Genomic DNA, 25,447 nt, shown 5'->3' with positions numbered 1-25,447 from the left:
GTTGCCAAACTAAAACTGCATTCTGCCAATGACTAGTGTATAAGACGAGGGGCGACTTTCAAACACTGTTTTGGCTGATAATCGACCAGATTTAGGGGAAATCTCCAAGGTGGAGTATCTGCGAAATAAAGTTTCACATCCACCTCGAATGCACCTGTACGGCTACAAAGGAAAGCTGTACAGCTTTCCTCTTTTGGGAGAAAACTTGACCTACATTTCAGTTTATGTGGTATGTTGTGCTAAATATTTGGGTATGCTTGCTAAGGTTTCTTGTGGGATATTTGCAGTGCAGGCATACGAACACAGAAAGAAAAACACTCATTTGTCTCTGTGTGTCTGCACTGTCAGTATTGACATGAAGCATCAAGCCCAACAAATTATCAGTTTTTTTTTGTGATGCCTGAGTTATTCTGGGTACTGGTGAATAGTAGAATGTACGAAGTTTGGTTAAATCCAAATTGAGTATGCATTTTAGTTAAATAATTATAATCCAGTTGCTTCAATATAAATTATTGCATAGCGCGCACTCTGGTCAGGTATTTAAGTTAAACCTGCAGGCAATCCACTGGTCTCAAATTAAAATACTTAAAATTATTGCTTAAATCGAACAGTGTGCCGGTAGAGTTCGTTGGTGAGCTTTGGTGGTTTTGCCGTGGTGGGGTGTGAGGTACCCAATGACGATATGCAGAGATGTAGATGGTGAAGAGTCTATTCACAAGTATTTACAAGCCTTTACAAAAGATGATGAAGCGCGAACAAGACAAAAGGATAACTGGGTTACAATTAAAATGTGCTGCAGCGCATGAGGGTATCACGGCACAATCCCCGATAGGGGCCCACAGGGTAAAAAGTTGCTAAACCGCCGCATGGTTGGCCAGGTACAAAGCTAGCGTCTGCTCTCGTCTGTACCTCCAGACCAACTCAACGAAGGTTGCGGACGCAGTCGCAAGCCAAGACGCCACGCCACAGCAGTGTGCATACCATTCAGGGCTTTGAATTCCACCCTCTGCCCCTGACGTTCAGGAAAGAAGGAAAGCCTTCCCTGACATCGCGTACGAAGGTGCTGGTGAGGCCATTGCAAAAGTTCGCAACCGGCTGGCGCCTATGCCGGCCACACTTTCCAGCCGCCGGATAGGGATAGAGCAAATCTAGGCGACTGCAGCTAAACAAGAGCGAAGGGATGGGGGAACATAGTCCTGTTGGGGCCCATTGGCACTGCCATCATTACATTGCCCTTCAACGTATTTCTATACATTGTTCATTTTGTATGCGTGCAAAATTTTGCTATATCAAACTAGTTTCGGATTTGGTCCGCGCTTAATATATGTACAGCTGTTCACATTTACAATAATCTGTCTTGTATTCAAAGTATATTGTAATTGTTGTGCGTTTAAAATGGCGACTATTGTTTAAAAAGCAAGCGTTATTGAGATGGAGTAAGTAATTGGCAGGGTAAGTCATAGACGAGTGAATTCCCCCTCTCGACACAGCTTACTTCTGTGATTTAAGTGTAGGGGAATGTGTAATGCTGCAACTAGCCCGAGGCTGCTTCCTTAGTCTTTGTGGACACATAGTGACCAGACTAAAATCCTACTCTGTAAGTAGTTTAGCTCTCCTGACCTTGGGTAGCCTTTGTGAGGGTGAGCCTTCCTGTATAGCAATGTGCAGCGGTAATTATTCTGCCGTACAGCATTAACAGCAATGGAGTCACTGTTGCTGAAAATCGCGGGGTTTGTAGTACCCCATGGTTGCTTAGGCCTGAAGAAGTGAAGCTTGCTGGGTCTGTTGGTAAATTGTGAAGGTTGGAAAAGCCATCGAAAAAAAGACGCAAACATGAAGGAGAAAAAAGACAACACACACGCTGGAACAAAGCCTAACAGACCAAGGCCTCTATGGAAGGCCTAACATTATGCCTTGAGCTCCGATGTCAGAGAGCACTTGCAGCCTTAAGGAGGGACGTGGCAAGTAAAACAACTTTTTTATTTATTGACGAAGTTACATCAAATTAGGAGCATTTTATGTAACCAACCATTTTAACAACAAAACTATACTATCTATACTTTTTAAGTTAGAAGACCCTTTACCTGAAACTTGCATTCGGCATAACTAATTAGGCAAGAAGTCAACAAGATTTTTAAGTCATGACGTGTGATCAGAAATGTCTATTCTGTGCAAGGGAGCTATTAGATTGTTGAATTGCATCCTTTAGGCATAAAGAAAGAGCAAGGAAAGTTTCACCTTCCTTTCGAAATCAAAAAAAGTTTCATGTCAAAAAGAAAGTGAAACTTCTGATTTTCTTTTGGGATACCTAAAGGAAATAAAGCAGTAATGTAATCAAGTAATCAGTAATCACTAAAGTAATCAGTAAAGATAAAGTAATCAGTAATCAATAAAGATTCCTTGCACATAATAGACCTTCCTGATCATGTTGACATAAACATCTTGCTGGCTTCTTGCCTAATTAGTTAATCAATCTTGGGGTGACTTTGTTAATTAGTTAGTCTTGTAACTCAAAAAGTATAGAAGATATTTTAAAACTAATTTAAGTTTTGCTATTAGGTTAGGTAACTACATAAATTCTCCTAATTTGACTAAACTTGGCCCATAAATAACAAAGTTTTACTTGACACGTCCCCCCTTAACCTTCTCAATACCCATTGTGCCACCAGCAGTTTGGCTTGCTCCTCAGTCGTCGTGAATCTGTTGCTGCTGCAGAGAAGGCCAGCAGCGTTGCTGGCTACACTTGCACCTGGGTCCAGTCCTCCCCCGCTTTACTCGGAGCTGCTCTGGCATTCCTTTTGGCCACCACCGGCCCTTCTTTCACAACTGTTATTTGCCAATGTCTTTCAGGTTTAAGCAGGCACACATAAGTGGTTGCTGGTTTATGCTTGCACGTGTGGGGAGTGCAGGGAGGAAGGGGGACGTGCGTGCAAAGCTATAGGTTTCATGCCTTCACTGATGGCATATACGTGGTGCTGGCGCAAGGCTACACATGCACGTCAACCAGCTGGCTGCGACCTGTCAGGTGTTTGCACTGGTCAGGCGGATATGGTTGTGTGTTACAGAGACAGCAAGGTACCTATGATGCGGAAGGGATACGGACAGCCCCATGTTCGTTCGTTAGAATAAAGCTCGAGTCCTCCCAAGTTTCATTCAGCCAAATGGCTAGGAAGTGTGCTCAATCACAAATTACAAACGGGGTTTGTTTTGTGCACTCCGTCGACTGTATCCAGCTCTGCAGGTCATTTGTCTTCACAGAACGAAAAGGCACTAATTTTTGTTATTACTATCATTGATTATAGTAATTGGTTTTAGTAATGTCTTCTATTGTTACAGTATTATTACTATCATATTAGCGAATACAGGGTTGGTATTAAAGAACATGTATCTTTTTTAGATACAAATGTCAAAAACACTGTTCACAGGTACTGACAGCATACGTTGGTTTCGAAAATTTCAATGCAAGCAAACATAATATACAACATGCGATGCAAAATGAAGTTACAGGATAATAAATGATGTGTGGGTTATCTATGAACAATGAGCAATATATCAACATGAGCAGCAATGCATGAAACCATGTACTATTTATGCAAACCAAACTATAATACCTACATGCGCTCGGTTTAGAGAATCACAGAAGCCGACTGTGGTGCAAATCACGAATACACGAATATCGACTTTTTCAGTGAATAACATTCATTGCAATTCATTTCTTTATCAAGCCAAGCATTTTGAGACAATAGAGGGTTTCAACTGACCATTTTTGGTGGTCTGCTGCGCTTCCGACGGCCCACTCAGCACAACCTAAGCAACCACAGATGTCTGTGGAATGTCCGAAAAACAGCCAAACATCCAATGCCAAGTTCGGACGGCCACTGTACATCCACGGTACGTCCATGTTTGCATGTATATTTGCGGATGTGCAGTGGACATTCAGCAAAGGATGTACAAAGGATATACATATCTGTAAGCCCAAAGTACATGCACCCGTGAATGTTCAAAGTTACCGCGAAGCATCAAATAATAGCGTAACTTTAACCGCCATCATCATCAGCTCGTCTACGCCCTCCGCAGGGCAGAAGCCTCTCCCATAGATTTCCAATTATACCGGCCCTGTGCTAACTGTGACCAATTTATCCCCGCAAACTTGATCTCATCTGCCCAGTGAACTTTCTGCCGCCCCCTGCCAAGCTTGCTTTCTCTAGGGATCCACTCTTTTACCCTTAATGACCAACGCTTATCTTGCCTTCACATTACATGCCCTACCCGCACCGATTTCTTCATAATTTCTACTGATATGTCCTTAACACGTGTTTGTTCCCTGACCCACTCCGCTCTCTTCTTGTCCCTTAATGTTAGACCTGTCATCTTCCATTCCATTGCACGCTGAGTCGTCCTTAATTTAAGTTGAACCCTTTTAGTGAGCCTATAAGTTTCTGCCCCGTATGTGAGTGCCGGTAAGATGCAGCTGTTACTTTCCTGTTCAGGGACAATGGCAGGCTGCCATTTATTATCTGAGAATGCCTGTCGAATGCACTTTACCCCATTCTTCTCCTGGTTGGGATCCGGGGTCACTACTTGGCCTAGGTAGATATATTCTCTCACCACTTCAACTGCCTCGCAACTTATCTCGAACCACTGTGCTCTCCCGAGGCTGTTGAGCATTACTGTAGTTTTCTGCATATTAATTTCCAGGCCCACAATTCCACTGTGCTTGTCCAGTGCGGTAATTATGCTTTGCAATTCGTCTCACGAATTACTTAGCAAGGCATTATAAGCAAATCTGAGGTTACTGAGGTATTCTCCATCAATCCTTATGCCCACCTGTTCTCAATCCAATGTTCAGTGTCGGTGGTTCTGTGGTAAATTGAATTTAAAAGCAAATACACAAAAGCAACTCTGCTTTTCCATTAAAAAGATTTTGCACATCAACACCCTCACCCTGACTTTTATATTGCAAGTTTCATCTGTATATTACTAAAATTAGGCCTCATTTTTTTCTGTTTTGGAGCACTTCACCAAATCCAACAATGATTTCTTTGGAGAAGGGTTGAAAACCTCTTAACTGAAGCAAGTTTACCCTGTTAGTGTATATTTGTCTGCCCAGTAGCATGTTGGTGTCGTGCAGTGTAGTATTTGTTGTAGGAACATATGCTTCTCGTTAATAAAACATTTGTGATTCTATAAATCTTGACTGAACATTCAAAATACATTCAATTTCGGATGTCCAAATGGACATACGGAAATATTATATCTGGACGGCCAAAGGACGTATATGCTTATAACCATCGACTCTAAAAAAAAAGTCCAGCGAATGTCCACTAGAGTTAAAATGGATGTACAATGGACGGCCGACGGACGTCCAGTTGCTTGGGAGCCAGAGCATCAGCAGCAGAAAGGCTTTTAGCTAAGCGATAATTGTATCTCCCTGGATGGGGAATCATTCGCATCACTGTTTGTGCCCTGTGTGTTTGTAAACCAAAGCTTTATCCTAAAGAAAATATAAGGATTGATATTTTGGTGACTCAAATAAAGAAAAATACCGTCTTCATTGCTTTAATTCATCCTTTTGTATTAAGACAAGGCTGCTTTCTGGGTGCTGCATAGAAGTAGGCTCGCGCTTCGGTCGACGTTTTTCGCTTCCATTCTAAACCTCGTTGAGGTGTGTTACATATTTGCCTATTCCGAAGCACTTCCTCGGTTTCGTTGCTCGTGTTTCAACTGAAGGGACGGAGTTCACATTTGTGGGCTCGTCTTGTTGGTAGCAGCCATCTTGGAATTCTGTACCAGAATTTTGCGCCATGCATGCTCAATGCTGATCCCGCCTGCTATTGGAGCGGAGCAGACTGTGTACAACGTGGTCTGAGCAAGAGGTTTAAAATTACATATTATTGTATCATTGTATATCGGTATTTGCATTATGTTTCACATCGCATTGAAAATAAACAAGAAATGCCTGCACCCATTTAATTGACACGGCGCTGAAAAAAGGTTACTCTGGCCTATATTGGCAGTTCACTGCACCAAATAAAAAAAGCGTGCCAGCGGTTGTTGGATAGCTGTTTCGTGGTATTGAGTAAAGACATATGGAGGCCATATGCCGGGATCACAAGATTACCACCAGTAACTATTTGGTAGAAATTAAAATTGGCATGTTTCAAGTTATAACATTGGACGTGCAAAATCTTCATTTGTAATGGAGATTTTAAAAACAGTAGAAACTTGTCCGAACCGAAGAAAAGAGTAACAGGGGAGCTAAAGGCCACAGTTGTTGAAATGGAAACAAAGCATGATATGTCGTTGAACGAAAGCCGAAATTGACCTCTTTGTTCTCTGTATGTCTTTATTTTTGCAAGTTTTTTTGCTATTATGTCAAAATTTGTCATCACATAATCTCTTTCTATTGACAGTACTGTCAGGTTAAAAATGCCAGTCAAGTTTGATCGCAGAGAAGTTTTTCTTCACTTAAGTTTAGAGAAGCATCCTTCGCGTGATGCCACCAATGCAAGTACAGTTAAAACAATCAAGTGATAACGTTTAGGTTTGGCATACTATCAGAACGTTTCACTTGGCAACATCCTAAGGAAAGTTTAGTACAGTCTGAAGATTTTGTTTCATTCTGATGCAAGTTAGTGGCTTTGAGTAATCTCCATAGTCACGAATCTCCAAATCCATATCTTTCCCACAAAACTCACCAACAATGAGTCTTATCCTCTGCTGATTAGTCAAAGTTGGTTAGTGTTGTCTAGCTGCAAATGCAGTTTGCAAAAGGGAAGAAGTGGGAAATTTCCTCCATGCAGAAAAAGCTACAAGGAGAGCAGAAACGATGGTGCAGTGGAAAAACTATTGGGCTAAAACAAATTAATTTGCACGTGTACAGCCTTCACGACAATAAATTAGTTTTTGTGACCTCGAGTGGCAGGCTACCAGTTTAGAAAAACAAATGGTGGCACATTCTTGGCCTAAGCAAGATACAGAATGACTGAAATAAAGACAAATTAGGTATCGATAAGAATTCGAACACAAAATCATGCTCCCCTCTGTCCAACGACGACGATAATTGAACGCAAAGCTTTCTCGTGATGGATTCTTCGGTTGGCCAATCCCACACTGCGAGTATGTGCTGCTCTGGTGCTACGCACCATTTTTCTAGAATACCCACAGTAACTCTCAGGTGTGCACTGTGTAGGCGTTTTGTTCGGGTGTATGGTGGGAATCAGTACCTGCTAGCTGCTTGGTGTTTGCTTCGACCATGTCGAAAAAGAGCAATCGAGTAGACGCCGGCTTCATAACGCAAGGGACCCAGGTTCAGTTCCGGCTACAGGAAGCGTCTTTTTGTTTCATTTCACCGACGATCATTTATCATCATCGTCAGAAAAAGTTGGCTTGTCAGAAAAAGTTGGTCTGTCATGTAAATCGGTCTTTAGCAACACCACTGAGGAAGACGCACAGTTACAAAGATTACCCAAGGCCCGGAGAGCTTAACTATCTAAAGTGTAGGATTTCAGTGTGCTTATGATATGTGCTTATATTATGATTATGACAGCCTATTCTTTCTTTGCCTCTGCTGCAGTTCTGGTGTCCTCTTTTCCACACTTCAGTTGGTGCTGCACCGTACTGTAGATTCAGGCAGGCCTTGGCGTGTGGCTACTTGAGTTGTAGCTTCTGGTTGGCAGTGATGATTTACTTCCGCGGGCACTTGATGTTTGAGCCGCCGCTGCGCCGTAGCACCTCTTCTTCTCCTCTGCTAGCCTTCACGCTCTCACTGCTTGGCTGGGCATTAAGCCTAATGCGTGGGTGGCCTAAGCAGAGGCCTTACCCTAATTAGGCCGGAAAGTGGGGCAAGTTGGTGCTGGGATAAGTTCCGCATATTTGCAAGCTCAAAAAAAGAGATAAGAACACGGGGGAAGAATGCAGACGGGACAGGCATGTAGGAATCTGTTAACAAATGCTTCGAGGTAGCATTTTGTCAGCCATTGTGGTTGACTTGTCGAAAGTTATCGTGGCTTTCCTATTGTGGTTTGCAGTTTTATGGGTGCTGCTGCTGAGTAAAATTTGCTTTTCCTCTTGTCTCTCTTCTGACCATGCAGGATGACTGTCCTTCAGCATGAAAAACTTCACACACGAGAGGAGCTGTATGCTTACCGATTCTACCAGCATCCCCCGCACCGCAATTCTTACATTTGCGGTGTCTGCCAAAAGAGGGCGCACACCACGGACAAGCCGTTTCGCTGCGTCCGTTGTTCAGAACGGTTCTCTTGGAAAAGCAACTTGGATGCACACCAAAAAGCGCTCACTCGCGAGAAACCGTATGGCTGCCGGTTCTGTCCGCAGTATTGGTACAGGAAGCACGACCGCGACGTTCACGAGCGAAGGCATTTGTGCGGCCATGCTCTGCACGTCTGTAGCAGGTGCCAGAAGCACTGCTCTCGTAAACAGTACCTCGCTGCACACGAGATGGTGCGCACTGGAAAAGGGTTTTTCACGTGTGGTATTTGTCAGGAAGGGTTTGCTCGGGAAGTCTGTTTGAGGGCTCATGCCAAGACGCACAGCGGCAAGAGGCCCACCATCCACCAGTTGTCTGTAACCTCGGCATAGGTGCTGTCTGCCCCAGAGACTTCTCCCATAAGCAGCACCTTGTTGCATGTGAGAGTTTACACTGGCAAGAGGCCCTTTGTCTGCAGCATTTGTCAAAAAAAATGCTTGGAAAGCCCGTTTCTCTGCTCTTGAAAAAATTAATTGTGGCAAGAACCCGGTGCTCACCACTTTTGTCCTTAAAGGGGGCCATGAAGACAAAATACAAGTTTGTTTTATTCAAAAGATTTCGCATTTTATAGTGCTCCTAGTGCTTGTCCGGCAACAAATGATGCTGTATTCACTGAGAAATTATTCAATTTAGGTTAAAATTTCGATTCTCCCGCCAAATCGTGCATTTTCAAAACGTCGGCAATGAAGTCATAAGCGCGCGTATACAAACGAACTTGCACTGTGTGATTCAGCTGCTGTGCTGCATGCAATCAGTCTTCCCAGATGGCGATACCATACTCGCGCACGGACCGTTGTCTGCTGTTGCTTTGTTATTTGACCGTATTTGCACCTGGCTTGTTTTTGTTATTGTAGAAAGTACAGTTAAACCTCGATATAACGAAGTCGTACTTGGGGCCGCAAATTTCGTTAAATCGAGAATTTCGTAAAATCGAGGTTTCGATTTTACAGTTTATTTAACCAGTTATTGGGGTTTTAACACTTTGGCCCTTGCCAGGCAACAACTGCTATGTAGTTACCTCTCCAATTAAAGCGAAATTTGTACTAAAACTGGCCGCGAAAATTGTGTGAATTAAGAGTTTCAATACTTGGGCAATGGAATTGGGATAGCCGACGGTAGTTCATGTGTCATCGTAAAACCGGTGCTTTTTCCGCAACGCCTCATTAAATATGATAGCAGACTAGGTTTCCACTTTTTCTTTTTTCATTTCGGTCACTACTAAATGCCGCTGTTAGTCAATTGAACCCGCGTCCATGTCCGGTGAACTTCACCCCGCCGAGGTGCTCGCTCGAAGTTACGCCTCTTTTCGTCCATTCAGTGGTAGGCTTAGGCGCGGCGGGCCAACAGCGGAAGGCTGCTATGAAACTTTCGAAAGACTTTTTTCATGTACAAAAGCTCTGCAGTATGGGTGCGTGATGCAACCACAACACTCGAGATAAAGCCATGATTGCGAGTTGAGCGGAGTACACGCGGACCGCTTCACTGTGTGGAGCAGCGCTTACGTGCTCCGGAAAGCTTACATTAAAAATCTTCCGGCCAAATTCGATTAAGCAATTACTTTTATGCCCACTGAGCCCTTACGAAACTGATTTCTCCGCACCGCAGCTGTCTAATGAACGCTGGTGAAACGAAGATGACCACGTTCAAAGAGAGCAATTTATTGCCACCAGCACTCGATGTTCAAGTCGTAGTGAAGAAGTCCGTAAGCAGTGCTTGGCGTTTCTTGACCAGGGCGGGCTTTACGTGATGCTCATATGCTGACAGCGCTAACCGTGTGCACCTGCGTGCCTCCGCAGAACATCGATGGCATCCATCACACTTCGGTGGCTGTCAGTTTCACCGAACTTCCTCAGGCTCTTGTTCGGAACACTTTTCTTTCTCTTGGAGTGCTCATGCTGCTTACAAGACTCACCTAACGATGCACGAACAAAATATTAATTTGGTTATCAGCGAGCGCAACCTAAAGCAGCAATGACGCGTAGAAAAAAAAAAGCTTGAAGTAGGCTTTGGCAGCCTAAGCATAGAGGGCGCTGGCGTAGGCAACGATGGAGACGTCAAAATAGTGGCCGCACTATTAAACCGTCTATGACCGCTAGCGGTTTGTGCAGCTTCGTCCTTCGCTTTTAATTGTTGTTAACCGTAGATTTCACCGCTTTTCTTTCATTTTAGCCTTCAAGAGTCAATTTGAGTACTGAATTTTTTCAATGTAGGGCCTGAGAGGCAAAATAAAACGTGCCTCGACCGGAATTTCGTTCTTCCTATCTTGCCGCGACTTCGTTAAATCGAAAGCGCCGCACAAAATTACTTCGTAAAATCGAGACAAATATACATGCATTTAGCAAAATTTTGTTAGAAAACTTGAAAAAATTCGTTATATCGCGAATTTCGTTAAATCGAGGTTCGTTATATCGAGGTTCAACTGTAATCATTTCGTGAAACATGGAATATCCTCGACAAACAGGGTCATGTCAGGCAATGTCGCTTACGCCAGTCGGCCAGTGCGTGTAAGACAACTCAAAAGCGGCGGACCACTGTGCAGCTAAAACAAGCATAGTGCGCGCAGTGCCAACAACAGTATGCATCGGTGCTTCTATGTTTATGTGTGCTTTCGTAACTTCTACTGTTTAATAAACCCCCCATTTTTGACTGCTATAAAAAGAATGTGCCCTAAATTTAACCGCAAATAGCTCATTCGGGAAGGTTATAAGCTCTGCCTAATTGTGTTGCAAATAGCTCGTTCGGGAAGGTTATAAGCTCTGCCTAATTACGTTTGCTTTCGCCGGCCTCTGCCAATCGCAGAGCTGGCTGGTATGACATCATAGGTTCTGTTGCGGGAAATGAGCTAGTGGGTCACATGGCCATTCCCTTTTTTCCTATTATACAGCTTGTTTGAGTGAAGTGTGTGTTAAAAGTGGTGTCAGTATGATTCTAACGAGGCAATCTTTCGAATGAACCAAACTTGTGTTTTGACTTCATGGCCTCTTTAACATTGCTTGGTGTTGAAAAGCCTCAACTGCTATAAAACAGTGCGTACCAGTGGTGCAAAGCCTCCTGCGGTCTAATGGCAGTTCTGCTGGCAGGCAGAATTAACCCCAAACAGAAGCATGTATCAGAATGGTGTGTCAAAACTGATTGCCATAAAGAAGCTCCTTTATTATGCATGATAAAATCATAGTGACGATGAAATATGTGCTTGCCGATCTGCCAGCAGTAGTGTGTACAGAAGAGCAATTTCAACTCAAAATGAGGTGTACCAGGACTGAAAAGCTTGAGCAGTTCTCCCAGTTGGCCAATGCATCCTGGTGAGCAGCTGTACAATGTTGCAGTGTTCGTCAGCAGTGCTTAAAGCTCTTCATTCTAAGAGTGGGCCAGAGGCAGCACAGGATTATCGCGCTGGATGTGTCCCTGCTGTCAGAGGCTGCAATAATTGCGTGCCATAAAAAGACAGTCCAAGATCAAAAGGCAGCCAAAGGAGAACAGTGGGCATAAGATCGTCGACAGGAAGAGCTTTCGTGTTAGCTAGTGATATATACCTAGTGGACCATGCAAAAAGATTTCACTACTGAAGGCCCACTTGTCCTGTTGATTTTATAGAGGTACTATCAGTAATTCATTTAATGCAGTATCGTTCCTTTATTTTGGGTATGCACATGTCCTAGCTTGTCTGAGAAACTCTTTCTAGTTTATAAATTTAACAAACGACATTAGGCCGCCTGTTGATTGCTCGTGCCCTTGGGGATCTGTGTGTGTATTGGACAGGGCTACGGCTCGCATTCACGGACAGCTTGCTTTCTTTTTCCCATTGTGCTCTGATATTTTCCCGCAACCACTTTAGGGGCTGGAAATAACTGGCTGAGGTTTTTTATCTCTGTGAGGGTTAGCCAAATGTTGCTTGCTCGCATGTTGGCAGCCTAAACAGCACCTAGTGTCGAACGTGCTTTCTTACCCCACCCGGTACAGATTGTTGTCAAACCTCCAGATCCGCTCCAGCTGTTTGGCAACATAAGAAGTGGCACATGTTCAAACATAGGCTGACCCTCTGCAGAATTGCAATGAAGGCCAGAGCATTGTGAGTGAAAGCGGCAGTTGTTTTGGACAAAGGCATTGGACGTCTGCAGCAACTTCTCATTTGCAGAGTTGAGGGAAAGAAGACATTACTGCAAAATTTTTAAGCATACTGTGTCGACCAGAAAAATAAAGTCCACGAAAGACACGTTTCACCAGCCGTTCTGGACTTTCAAAAGGCTTTGCTTGTTGTCTTTTGCTACTGCCAAGTGAAAGTGCGTGCTACAGAACATGAGACGCCATGTAACACCTCGCGCTCTAAAGACACGTGGCACCTATGTGCGAGGACATCGACCTATGCATGGAAATGTAGCTTAAGACATCTCCACTGTAAAATATTCCTAAAGCAAAACCTTGCTCCTTCAGTTCTCTTCAGGTGTTCATGATTGAGGACCAAACTGATTTTGTTGCGAATTATGGAAAAACTCCCAATACTGGTTAATAGGTCATATGGATTTCAGCTTGCAGACAGCAGAAGAAAGTTGCAGAGCCACTGAAATAAATTTCTTAAGGGGGGAGGCTGGTCTTAGACAAACTTTTTTATTTTTCAAGCTATTGAGATGAAAACTTCCAGACAGATGTATTTCAGCATTCTGATTTCAAATATCAATTTAGATTTTGGATATCACAAGTAGTTCTAATTTCATACACATTTCATTGTTAAAAGCCTATCCCCAATTAAAAAAAAAATCTGCTTTAATGATGCTTCTAAACTGCACTTCATTGCATTGTTTAGCAACCAGGGAGTGCAATAAAAGTATTCCCATGCTTCTAGCCTTCCTACAACCAATTGTATGAGGGTTCAAACTTCGTTGTATGAGGGTTCAAACTTTGTTGTTTGAACCCTCATACAATTGGTTGTAGAAACGCTAGAAGCATGGGAATACTTTTATTGCACTCACTGGTTGCTAAGCAATGCAATGAAGTGCAGTTTAGAAGCATCATTAAAGCAGATTTTTTTTTAATTGGGGATAGGCTTTTAACAATGAAATCTGTATGAAATTAGAACTACTTGCGATATCCAAAATCTAAATTGATATTTGAAATCAGAATGCTGAAATACATCTGTTTGGAAGTTTTCATCTCAATAGCTTGAAAAATAAAAAAGTTGTCTAAGACCAGCCTCCCCTCTTAACTCGTCTGGAAGAGCTTGTTAGAACCTAAACCTTTATAGAGCATGCACACAACTAACTTGAAATATGTGCCAAGTGAGCAGAATACAGCAAGAGCAAGGCAGGAAACGTTTGCATTGCTGTTTGCACCAGCTGCAATGCAGCAACCTGTGAAAATTTGAATGCCAGGAGGATCGACATTTGGGCAAGTTAGTACTGGCATCTTGAAAGGCAGTGTTATTATACGCAGGCGCGAGAGAGTGATAGCGTCATCCTGTTGTCTTTTTTCCCTCGTGTCTATACTACGCTGCCATTCCAGATACCTAAAATTTGAACTAATAATTAAGCGTGAACTGAACTCATTGGAAATATTAATGCCATGAAATCATGCAAAATTGTTTACCCTTTAATATTGCGAAAGAAAGGAGTAACCTTGCCGAGAGCATTTTTTTTGACAAATGGTTCAGATAGATTCGTAGAGAAAGCCACAGGAGATATCTTGCATAAAAATGCAGACTAATAACAAGAATACGATTACAAATGTTGGGCATCAATGCAGGCAAATTTTCCGATAGCTTTGAGCAGATAAAATAGATCAGTGGATAATAGGATGGACTCCACTCCAGCTCCCTCATTATGTGGAGTCTGACATGAGTACAGCCAGCCAGTAAGAGGGAATGTGGGCATAGATTGCAATAAAGTGACTATTCGGGTGTTTGTTCGGAATGATCAAGACAAAAAGATAGCGCAGCGGACACACGGACAAAAAAGGAAAACTACGCACAAAAGGACCAAGTCGAGCGCTCGTGTGTCAAGTCTTTTGTCTGTGTTCTAGCTGAGCTGTCTTCTTATCTGAGATCTATGCAGAAAAGGAGTATTATCAGTTGGGAGGCATTTGGCAGAGGCTTTCCTGCAGACTCCTTCTACACATCCTTGCCAGGATGTTGTGCCACCTGGTCGACACGTTGAATGAAGTCACGCTGTCGAGTTCCATAAAGAAGTGTGGGCTGTGGTCCCTGAGGAAACAAGTTTGATGTAAGAAAGTTGGTACATGGCACTTTTTCTTTCGTCCTCATTTCCTTGTGCCGTCGTAACAAGCACGCTCACTGCGCTGGAGCCGACCTGCACCTCCTCAGCAGCGAACATTTGTGTCTGAGTACATAGTGTTATTGGAGTACCCCTTTTTTGTTCATGGACGCCATGAAAAATCCCAGCTTCTCGTGAAAGTTCTGCAGGCTTTCATGATGCCAAAGCTGTGGGTGGTCAAACTGGTACCGATGGTGCTTGCGGGCTAAAAGTGGCAACACAGTGGCAATATTCATCGAGGGCAGTGGTGCAATGTCACACCATATAAGAATAGGAGGGGGCCAAGCTCCATTAATCCATAGGATCCCGATGATGGCTGCCACATAGGGTTCGTGTTCGATCAACCTTTTAACCTACGAGCTGATTCATCATTTCTGTGCCTTGCATATTCCACTTTACCACAGTAGCTTTTGGGTATTCAGTGTTAATCAATGGTGTTGCCCGCTTCCACGCCAGGCTGCTGTTTTTCCAGTGATAATCATGAGCAGGTTGTAGATTTAGCTGCTGCTCCATGACAAAGTTGGCTTGTTTTCACAATGAGAGCTCTTGCTGATGTTTTTTTTTCTGAATGCACTCTTTCTTCCCTACTAGCCAGCAAGCAATCCTGGCATCAGTTAAGGCATTTAATTCATTTATGAGTGTGCACTTGTGATTTATTAATTTGCTGTCACCAGAAGGGTGTTCCTGACATGTGCTGCTTCTACAGAACCATTACTGTCATGGCCGTGTGTGTTATGTTTTTAGAGGACACGTATACTGCCTCTTGAAAAGGCTGTGACAGAGCTATGGGTCCACATGTCTAGTGAGCACTTAGTTGCCTTTTTCTATCATATCACCTCTTGTAGGCCCAATGGGCACAGGGCACTACTCTGGTTATTCTCAACTGAAATAAAGTATTTTTGTGAAGAAAATGTTCATGGCAAACATTGCGTGTGTATTCTTTTCACCCATGTGCACTTCTTTCTTTGGGGCAGAAAGATGTTTGTCGTGCGAATCTTGCCTGCAAGATGTTTCACAGATGAGGCTTTTTGCAGTTATTGTGCTTCCTCTCATGTAGTTTGCTGCTATATTTTTGATAAGTGCGCATTAAGAACTGAGATGCAAACAACTTCTCCCCTGTGTGTGTCCTTTGGTGAGTGACCGGGTGCCAGTTCTCAAGAAATTGCATCTAACAAACTTAGCAAACAAGCCTTCGCCATGATAGGTGATACTTTTTGTGGAAAAAGCTCCTTGAGTAGAATTTACAAACATGGCTGTCTCTTCTGTGTGCACTAATTTGTGGGTTTCTTAATCTATTCGCCAAAGGAATCCCCTTTCAGAGATGCTGCAGTCACCTGTGTGCACCACCTTCTGGTAAGCCAGATCTGCTCTGCACACTACTCCTTTCTAGCAGACATTGCATAAGTGGGGCCTTTTGCAGTTGCTGTGCTTCCACTTGTGCACTCTGCAGGTGAAGTTCAAAGCAAAATATGATGTACAGAACTGGTATCAGAAAGGTCTCCAAACAGTGTGTCCTCACATGGGAGACGACGTGATGGTTATCAATGAGTTGCAGAGGACAAACACTAGGCTTCAATACAACTAGCTTCCTCTTGTGGGCATCGAAACATTTTGTTACAATGCCATTTGGCCCACAAATGTGGGCAACCACAGAATCCCTGAAGTAATTGTCACCTGGGTCTTTGTGGTCGGCTTGGTATATACAGATAAGCATACTCGAAACTGGAGACACATTGGATATCTAATGTCAAATTCATGTGCCTATGCTGCTGGGTGATGGGTTGGGTCGGGTTGGATCAGTGTATCGCAAGTGAAATGTCGAATGTAATACGTAAACCTCTCCCTTTTGGTCTAATCACATTCACATTGCAATAACAGACTACAGCCATAAGGGTGGTGTCATCGCTATTAACCCATGGACCGAGGACAGTCTAACGACGCCTCAGCATTTCTTTGAAGTTTTAGAATGCTAACAACTGAATGCCGGAATTGTACAACTGAATGCCTGAGACGCTTTGCTTCTGCCCCACATTCTCAAAGAGCCTAGTCCTCTTTCCACATTACACAATTTGTGTCGTGATCTTCTGCCTTATGCTCTAGAATGGCTTCGATCTGTTTCCGATGCATTGTGCCAGCGCGTCTTCTTTTGCTATTGCCTAGATAAGTGCATGCTACAGAACACCACACTTTATGGAACACGAATTCGCGCTCCAATGGCACGTGGATTGTAGATATGAAGATTTTGAAATATGCATGAAAACCTAGCTTAACACATCTCCACTGTAAAAGATTGCTGACAGGCATTGCAGGGGAAGTACTTCTTTATACCTCTTTCTTCATAAAAATTTTCTTGCAGACATCATAGACTGGGTTTGTCGACCTTTGATCCTGCACAATGCAAGTGGTTCTCCAAACAAACGGTTCTGTACGAAATCGACCCACGGTATATTACCAGTGTGCATCCCCCCATGACAGGCTAGACCACTTCTTTGGGCGAACCGTTTTCCACAAAAGCTGCAGACATGGGAAGTTTCACCAGTGCAGTACCCTATGGATGATCAAGTTCTTTTTTGGATTAAAGTTTTTCTCCCATATCATGCAGAGAGCGAAAAACTATTTAGAACTAACACCGGTTCAGCCTACCCAAATATAGTTGCCTTTATTGGCTGCTAAGTTCTGCTCGAGCATTTATGCACTGCACTAGGGCTAGCTGTTCAAGACATTTTTTCCTGCGTACTTCGTACTGACGCCTGGCATGGCTGGAACTCAAAATTAAGCATGCAGCTCCACTTCAGACTTCAGAAATCCACAAAGTAAAGATCCTTAGTCTTGGAAATGCTCGCTGCACAGGCATGGCCACAGTGACGCATTGCTCCAGTGTCCAGTGAAACTAAAACATGTAAGGTGCCGTCTGCAGAAAAGCCATGCACATGTATCCTTGTAGAAAGAAAGCTGCCAACATTGCGTCCTTGGAGCAAGGGCGAAGATGCTTTATTTAATATTTAATTTGCAATACAAACATATAGTTTCATTCTAACTTTGGCAAAGTGCAACAACCAAAGCTTGGCTGGGACACTGTCTCATGGCATGAGCACTCTTGATCCACTACACTTGCGTTTTCTCAACATGTAATACACACTCAAACTTGGTGAACAAAAGCACGCATTTAGCAATAAAACAGCGAGGCACTTTGTCCTGGACACACCAGCCCAGCAAAGGCCACCTAAAACACATCCTGGACAAAACTTTCTGGCAGAGGGAACACTGCCTCTATGGCATCAGCTGCTGTCCACATCCCTAAGTTCAGCTGCTCCAGCGGCTCCGCATGTAGCTGCGACTTGCAGTGCACGAGTCCAAAATGGCTAACAACAGGCCGACGGTGGTCTGAGGACGATGACTAGACTCTGCCAGGGGCTGCAGGCCAGGCGGGACCCAGGACCACCCCCCGGTCAGATTCTGGGACGTTGAAGACTCGCGGCTAGGCTCCTTAAAGCCGAACCCGTCGTTGCGGCTGGATTGCGATCGGCATGCGCATAGAGCTGTCGGGCACCGGCCCAATGCCGCCAAGCAGGGCCAAGCCAGCTCCGCCGGGGCGGCCATTGGCGGGTGAAGGCGGCCGCAGCAGGGGGCGCACGGGGCCAACGGCCGCCAGTGGTGAGGGCGCCCGCTGGGTCACAGCGTGCGCGTTCAGCCTGTTCTCCAGCTGCTGCGTGAACTCCGGGTTGGGTTCGCTCATGAACGGCGTCTCGCTGAACGCCAGGCAGAACTCCCCGATCTTGTGGATGTCGCCGCCTCTGCCAGTGTACAGCCGGAGGCAGCCCTTCCAGAGCGAGGCGTACCCTCTGGTGATCTCGCAGATGTAGCCCGGCTGGAGATATGCCCCGACTTCGCCCCACAGGCAGAAGAGAATGGACCCCGACCGGTCGGCCACCCTGAATGTCCGCACCGTGTTGCCTTCTTTGGTCATGCTGACCTGCTCTATTTCCAGGATGATGAATGTCATGGTGAGGTTTCTCATTCCAGGCTTCAGGCCTCCGATCGTTACAGGCGGCTCCATTGCACGCCGATCCGCACAGTCACGTTAACCCCTTGCGGCGCTGTCAGAGATGACTTGTTACTGTGCTCTAAACGCGCATTAACGAAACAAAACAACGTCGTGCAACGTACGCGTCCTTTTCCCTCGCGGCCTCCAAACTCTTTCTGCCGCGATCTGTTCGTTTGCGCCACGTGTAGGTCCGTCGGCCCAACTAGCGTGCACGTGCTCACTTGAAATGTCTCATTAGACGGCGCTGCAGTTTACACAAAAATGATTTCGGACGGCAGAATAACCATAAACGAGGGAATCGTGGCTTGTTCCCCTTTGCGCATAGAGTTTCTCACTGATACACTCTATGACTTTGCGGGCTTTTAACGAAAAAAAAAAAAAACACGTATATCGCGTAGCAGGCGGCGCCGAGAGATGTTTAAATTCACATCAGATTTGCAGTTATGCGTTGCGGAGCCAATCAGCTTTTTTCCCGCAAGGTTTGATTAGTTTTGTGACCACATGCCTTAGATCAGTATTTTAACTGCTTTACGGAGGCATTCTAATTCACAGATGATCAGAAATTCATTGTGGCTTGAACTCGCTGCAACTGCAATCGGCAGTGCCAAAAGTTCACGTTGCTGCAGACTCACGCGCATGCACGATATCGTTGGTGCCCATATGCAACCGCAGCCATCGCTAAGCAATTAATGCCACACACTTGGGACGCTTACGGTGATACCAGAGATACTTGAAACGGCTACGCCGCGCGCGCTCTCGCTGGCTTCTCCTCTCTGGCGGGCTTCCGATGGCGCCTTTCCGGCGCGGTAAGCAGTGAGAGACGATCAGTGGCGAGCGGCGCTTTCCGCTTGCGCATTCAGACCTCAAAAAGCCCGTGGTGTACGCAGCTTGAATAAACCGCCGGCGGCATATTACAGCCTGCGAACATAGCACCGCACGGGAACTAACTCGAAATTGCAAGGCCAGTACAAGGCTACAGTATTTTCTGTAAGTTTACGATTGCACATACTCACGCAAAGGCCTCTAATGTGCACCACATGGTGTGTTGTCCTTGGAGAAGCGTCATATCTGTGCCTCGGGTCATTATAGCTTCGTGGAGAACATGTCTTAATTTTTGTAGCTTTGACGTACGTTGCATTCAAGTGAGCACGAGGTCGCGGGTTCGATTCCCGGCCGCGGCGGCCGCTTTTCTGATGGAGGCGAAAAGCAAAAACGCCCGTGTGTACGAGATTTCGGCGCACGTTAAAGATCCCCAGGTGGTCAAAATTAATCCGGAGCCCTCCACTACGGCGCGCCTCATCGCCTGCGTTGCGTCGGCGCGTTAAACCCTACAATCAATCAATCAAATCAATCAACGTTGCATTCAAGTGGAAAAACTACCACTTCAGTGCGGCAACACCTGCGAGTTTCCCTGTTGCTTGGCATTGCCCATGTTGGCCTCCCAGCAAGACGACTCTTTCACCAATCCCTTGTTATGCATGCATTCCATTCTTAATCAAGGCCAACGACAAGCTCGTGCGGAGAAATTAACCCACCCTCCAAATACGACTTTCGCCCACACACTCTATTCGCCGCGAGATCGGCATGTAGGTGGCGACAGCCTCACCCTGCTAGTGTGGTTCACAGATCAGTGGTGTGGATGCACCGCTGAGCGGCCCGGAAGAATGCACACTGTGGGCGCGCTTCGTGCCTTTTTCGTGCCGTATGTGCGCACGAAAGGTGCAAACAAAAGTGGTATGCTGTAGTTCGGTCCCTCAACGTGACAAAAAAGCGGCGGCCCATCGGGAATCTCAGAACGGCCGCAATAATGACAATGAACTTTTACGACGTGGCTCGTAGCAAGCGCGATCTTTCCAGACTATGGCGTTGAACCTTCAATAAAAGCATAAATAGAAACAAATCATGCAGCCTCGATCTCTGGAATTCAGTTTTCAACAACAATTTCTATCGCTTTCTCTGCATGGTAGCATGACGAATTCTTTCATTTGTGCGATGCCCTTAAATGGTAACACCACTTAACTGCCCCGACATTCTTTCTAAGAGCTTACGATATTTTTGTGTGTTCGAAAGGCAACATAAAATTACTGAATTTTAACCAGCGCAGAGATATAAATGCAACCGTTCTAACGGGTCTTTTGCGCGCAGCTTTAGTTAAATGAAATTTTAGCGAGTCTAAAGGCAGGTTTGAGGAATAACGGTGTCCGTGTCGGATCAGTTATTTAGGGCTTTCGTCGCAAGTGAACTTGCGAATTAAATTGCTAACGCGCGCAGCACAATCATCATCTCATGTTTAGCTACACTTTCAAAGTAACAAGCAGGTTTACAGTGTGTAAATTAACCAAGCTCCTGGGACCTCACAGTGAGCACAGATTTTCTGTTACGGCTGCACTGTTGACCATTTGCGTTCCTTTTAAAATCTAACAGGGGCCTAGAACAACTAGATGTGTTGCCATTTGCGTAATGTCGCTTACAAACCATAAGGATGGGAAATGAAGTTGCCCTATTGCAGATGTAGTAAAATGTTCCTTTTTATTTCTCGTTACGAAACAGTGCAACGGGTTTGTTTTGTTTTGTAAACTGAATCCCGCTTTTGTCTTTGTATTTAATTCGTGAAGATTGGTTGAAAAAGGCAAGGATAAAGGTTTTCTGTGCATTTCATTTTTTCGGTGGGGGGGGGGGGGGGGGGGGGGGGGGCGGGTCCTGCCAACGTTCCAAGAGCAGCGAGAAGAGAACGCGTGTAACGCTAAAAGCGAAACGTTTAGTATCAGTATTACGTACAATTGAAAGTACGCTAGGCGTCGTGCTCCGTATAGCGGTGAAAAAGCAGCACTTCAACAACTAAAAGCCAGTATTTTCAAAGCTGGTTAACCCCCCTTTTGGTCCGAGATTGTCCAGGAATTTCGGGTCACCTTTTTCGAATTTGTATTGAAAGCAAGCATTGCGGGTAAAATAAAAAAAATAAAATCCAGCTAGTCATGGCACACACCCTCCACACATGTGGGCAACAAGGTGCATTATATTACGCGATTTTTCCTCTTTCTTTAAACTTGGATCCACCTTAAGACGTGACCATATTAGGCATTTGGTAATGTTGAGTGAAACACATTTCTGGACAAGGTGATTCATTTCGGGATTTGAAAATGGGATATATCGTTAAGCCTCGATGTAACGAACTTCAGTGTAACGAAACCGTCGATGTAACGAACCACGGAATTTTTCGTCAAGTGTACACGCACCATGTTTTTTCACCCTCTGTGTAACGAAGTCCCGTTTGCCGGAATCTCAATGTAACGACGTTTCATGGAGAACTAGGCACAAAATTGAAGTTGTAGAGGTATATTTTGGGAGACGCAAGCGCCGAAATGGGGTCTCAATAAAACGCCAACGACAACACGCGCCGCCCAATGCCGTGGATGCAGCGAGCCACGGGTCTGTGAGCGAGCCCTTTGCCTACAAACTGCGTGGCGTGCATACACGGCTTGCTCACTGTTTCTGTTTCTGTCGGAGCTTAATCGTCTACGCGAGCATCAGCATGAACCGCATGGAGCGTTTTCTCTTCGCAAAAACTCAAACGATGTGGGTAGCTCCAGCGACCACTTCCAACCGCTCGCCGAAACGCAACTCGAGGAGCAAATGAGAGGGGCACGGGAGAAAAAAAAAGCGGATAACGTGGGCGAAATTTTCGCAGTAAAACGTCATGCGCGCCGCTTACGAAAGCGCCCATCAAACATCATCCGCGGTGGTAAGCCCAATTGGCTCTTGCGGGGCCGCCTCCGCCGCATGCCACCGCTTTGCCCTTCGTTCGAGTTCGCTCATGCTTGTTGAGTTTCATAACGTTCCAGCAAGCATTTGTGAATCATTATGAGTCTTGCGCGCGCGTTTTCTTCACACCCGCATCCGCGATTGCGCGCCGGCGGCGGCTTCTACGCCAGGAAGTGGCTCGCGCTGCACGCGACAGTGGGAGGAGCCTGACCAGTTTCGCCAATGGGGAGGCGCGCACCCTCCCCATTGCCGAGCGGGGATGCCGACGATATTTGATGGGCGCTTTCGTAAGCGGCGCGCATGACGTTTTACAGTAAAAATTTCGCCCACGTTATCTGCTTTTTTTCTCGCGTGCCCCTCTCGTTTGCCCCTCGAGTTACGTTTTAACGAGCGGAAGCGGTCGCTGGAGCTACTCACATCGCGCGGGTTGTCCCCGCGGATCAGCGCACCTGTGGCTTGCGGGGCGCGTTTTTGCGGTGAGAAAACGCTCCATGCGGTTCACTCTGATGCCCGCGTAGACGATTAAGCTCCGATAGAAATAGGCACAGTGCGTCAGCGTGTATGCGCGCCACGTTTTCATTTGTAGGAAATGCTTCACGGAATGAACACTTCATTATAACCGAGAATTTCAATGTAGCGAAATTTTAATGCAACGAAGTAAATTATAAATTACGAATATTACCGACTTCGTTACATCGAGGTTTAACTTATAAAAATGACACACGTAATGCAACAGGGCCGACGCAAACTCACAACTGCTTAATTTTACCAAGAAATCCTCCCGAAATAATTGCGCAGCCACAGAAACGTATTTTAAATAATGCGTAAAATTAGCAACACAATATAGGCAACGACAATCCAAAAATGGTATTTATTTTCGAAAAGGTACGGGAAGAATTCGATCATACAGGCGCTTGCGGGAGTAAAATACGTTTACGGTAATGTATGGGCGATTGCGCAATGGTCGTGTGCAGTGTAATTGTTTTTGTTTCTTTCTTCTTTCGATAAGGACATAGCGCAATTTTGCAAGGGTGTAGCAAATGCGTGCACGGGTATGCACAGGTCTTGTCGCTGCTTACCCGTTTCGTATACTAAACTTTTATCCTTTAAATAATCTCCACGCCACCTTCAAAAAGCACCCTTTGACGTTCCCGAAACGGCAGACGATTGCGCTCATCAATAAGAAAAGTGCAACGTGTCGAAGCAATGTTTATAACACGTTTCACACTCAAGCGGTAACCACGACGAAGATGTTTCGTGGAATTAAACTAGCGCATTATCCTGCAACGGCCGCTGATTATTGCGTTTCTAGAGGAAATTCGCCAGCACAGGTAACTATGTTATTGCGTGCTGCCAAGTTGTTTTATCGTACGTGCAGCACGCGCCTTGCGCCGCTCGCAACGTGAACGAGCAGACGACGCGAGAGCGCCATCCACACTAGGAGCGGTTCGTCGCGCCGCCGCCAGGGGCCGACTGTGTTCGATCTCGGGGCGAATAGAGCAACGCTTCTCCCTACTCTACCAGTCTAGCACCCACCTTATCAGATTACTTTAAAGGCAGCTAGGTTTCCTCAATCACCCTCAATACATTTCTTACCAATCCTGTGAAGGCCACCATTGCTCTGGCCCTAAATCCAACCCTAAATATGCCCCTGTCCTGACAGTCTCCCAATCAGCATGCCAACTGTCAATGATCTGCATCTTCGTTGTTGCCGTCAAGCTTCTTGCCCATCACTGTCTCTGACACCCACACCATGTGGACTCACACAGGTCATGCACATGTGCCAGGGAATGAGCTCATGCATCTGCCTCTGCACTCATACTCCGCCAGGCATTCTTGGAAGCTGCCGATTTGGATGGCCATACACAGCGCCATCTTGCTAACTAGTTCAATGCATCCTAGGTGATATCTGCTGCACAACGGACTTGACCAAAATAAAGAGACGATATAGTTCCTGAACAGCCGTGAGTGAAACTGTGGTATGAATCGAAACAGCGAGGGACAACAAAGAGAAACGAGACCAGAAAAATGACAAGTGTAGGGGTCGTTCCCTTTTCTTGTCCCTACGCCAGCTCACGCTCAGACTTCATGCTAAGAACTTTTGCCCCTCTTCACCTCAAGAAACAGAAGACTGAAGAAGCTAAGCTTCCCTAAGTTCATGCAACTTGACTGCATGAGATCTATGCTCCCCGTTCTCCCCAACACGCACATTTTCCCCCTTTGCGAGTCCTCTTGCAGCCAAACATTGCCTCCCAGCCTAACCCATCCCCAAGAGCAGTGGCAGGGCCAGATGACCAGCCCACACCTGGAGGATTAACCTGTGTGGATCTCTTGGGCACAGGATGGTTGAGACCCACCTATCTTTCTCTTTGAATGAATGTTCCTCCTCCTACACTCTTTTCCCCCCAGACACATCCTGTCCCATTGTTTCACTCATCTCACTGCAATCATCTTAACATCATTTGCATCTTGCAAGACAAGCGAGTAAAAAATTTCTTTCCACACAAGCCATTTTTATTAGAACATAAATTTACTGAAAAAAATAAATCACCAATAAAAAAAGCAGTGTCGAACTGGAAGTGAACCGAACCAGTATTTTTGCCAAAAGTGAACCCAAGCCCAAACTTATTTTTTGAGCACGCTGAACCCAAACCGGAACTGAACTGAAAAGTGAAATGACGGTTACCGGTTCACGACAAAATGTTTCGACCGCCTGTTGATATGGCACAAGCAGCCACTGAGGACTTCTTTCTGTCACGTATCATCAACTTCCTACCCTCTCACACACTTTCCCCTCCAGTCAAAATACTGTGAACACTGTTTCGCAACAGGGAAAATGAATGTTCACCAATGTTGCGATGTTGATGCTGGTGGCGCGAGCAGAGTGCAAGGCTGACCAAACAAAAACTTTACCATCCCATTCCTAAAGCCAGTTGACAGAGGCGCCAAAGTTCTCTTACGTCCGAACTGCGTCAAAACCTTTGCGAATGGTGCATTCAACCTTCGCTGAAAGTAAGCCGAATTGTTTGTCAAACCTTCGAAAACCCAAGTCTCAAACGAAAAAGAAACCCGCGCGACAATTTCTCACATACTAAGTTAACGCATCTA

General features: G+C 45.3%; 1 protein-coding gene and 1 pseudogene across 2 annotated transcripts in view; one reads left to right on the top strand and one right to left on the bottom strand.

The window, feature by feature from the left end:
* The window catches only part of LOC144142394 (uncharacterized), a 30,854-nt gene extending 17,994 nt beyond the window's left edge, over positions 1-12,860 (top strand). For both annotated transcript variants that reach the window (XM_077673884.1, XM_077673883.1), the window contains one exon: positions 8,094-12,860. In XM_077673884.1, coding sequence (XP_077530010.1) covers positions 8,094-8,601 — 508 coding nt within the window. In that variant the 3' untranslated portion in view covers positions 8,602-12,860. The remainder of the gene's footprint in view (positions 1-8,093) is intronic.
* A 4,645-nt stretch (positions 12,861-17,505) lies between these two features.
* LOC144142401 (SOSS complex subunit B2 pseudogene) lies at positions 17,506-18,932 on the bottom strand (annotated as a pseudogene).
* Between the last annotated feature and the right edge of the window lie 6,515 nt (positions 18,933-25,447).

Source organism: Haemaphysalis longicornis, unplaced genomic scaffold (assembly GCF_048455015.1).
Source record: "Haemaphysalis longicornis isolate Haplotype H1 unplaced genomic scaffold, Haemaphysalis longicornis Haplotype H1 scaffold_6, whole genome shotgun sequence".
Classification (NCBI taxonomy): domain Eukaryota; kingdom Metazoa; phylum Arthropoda; class Arachnida; order Ixodida; family Ixodidae; genus Haemaphysalis; species Haemaphysalis longicornis.
The sequence above is the reverse complement of the archived record's forward strand: the minus strand, read 5'-3'. Positions and strand labels throughout refer to the sequence as shown.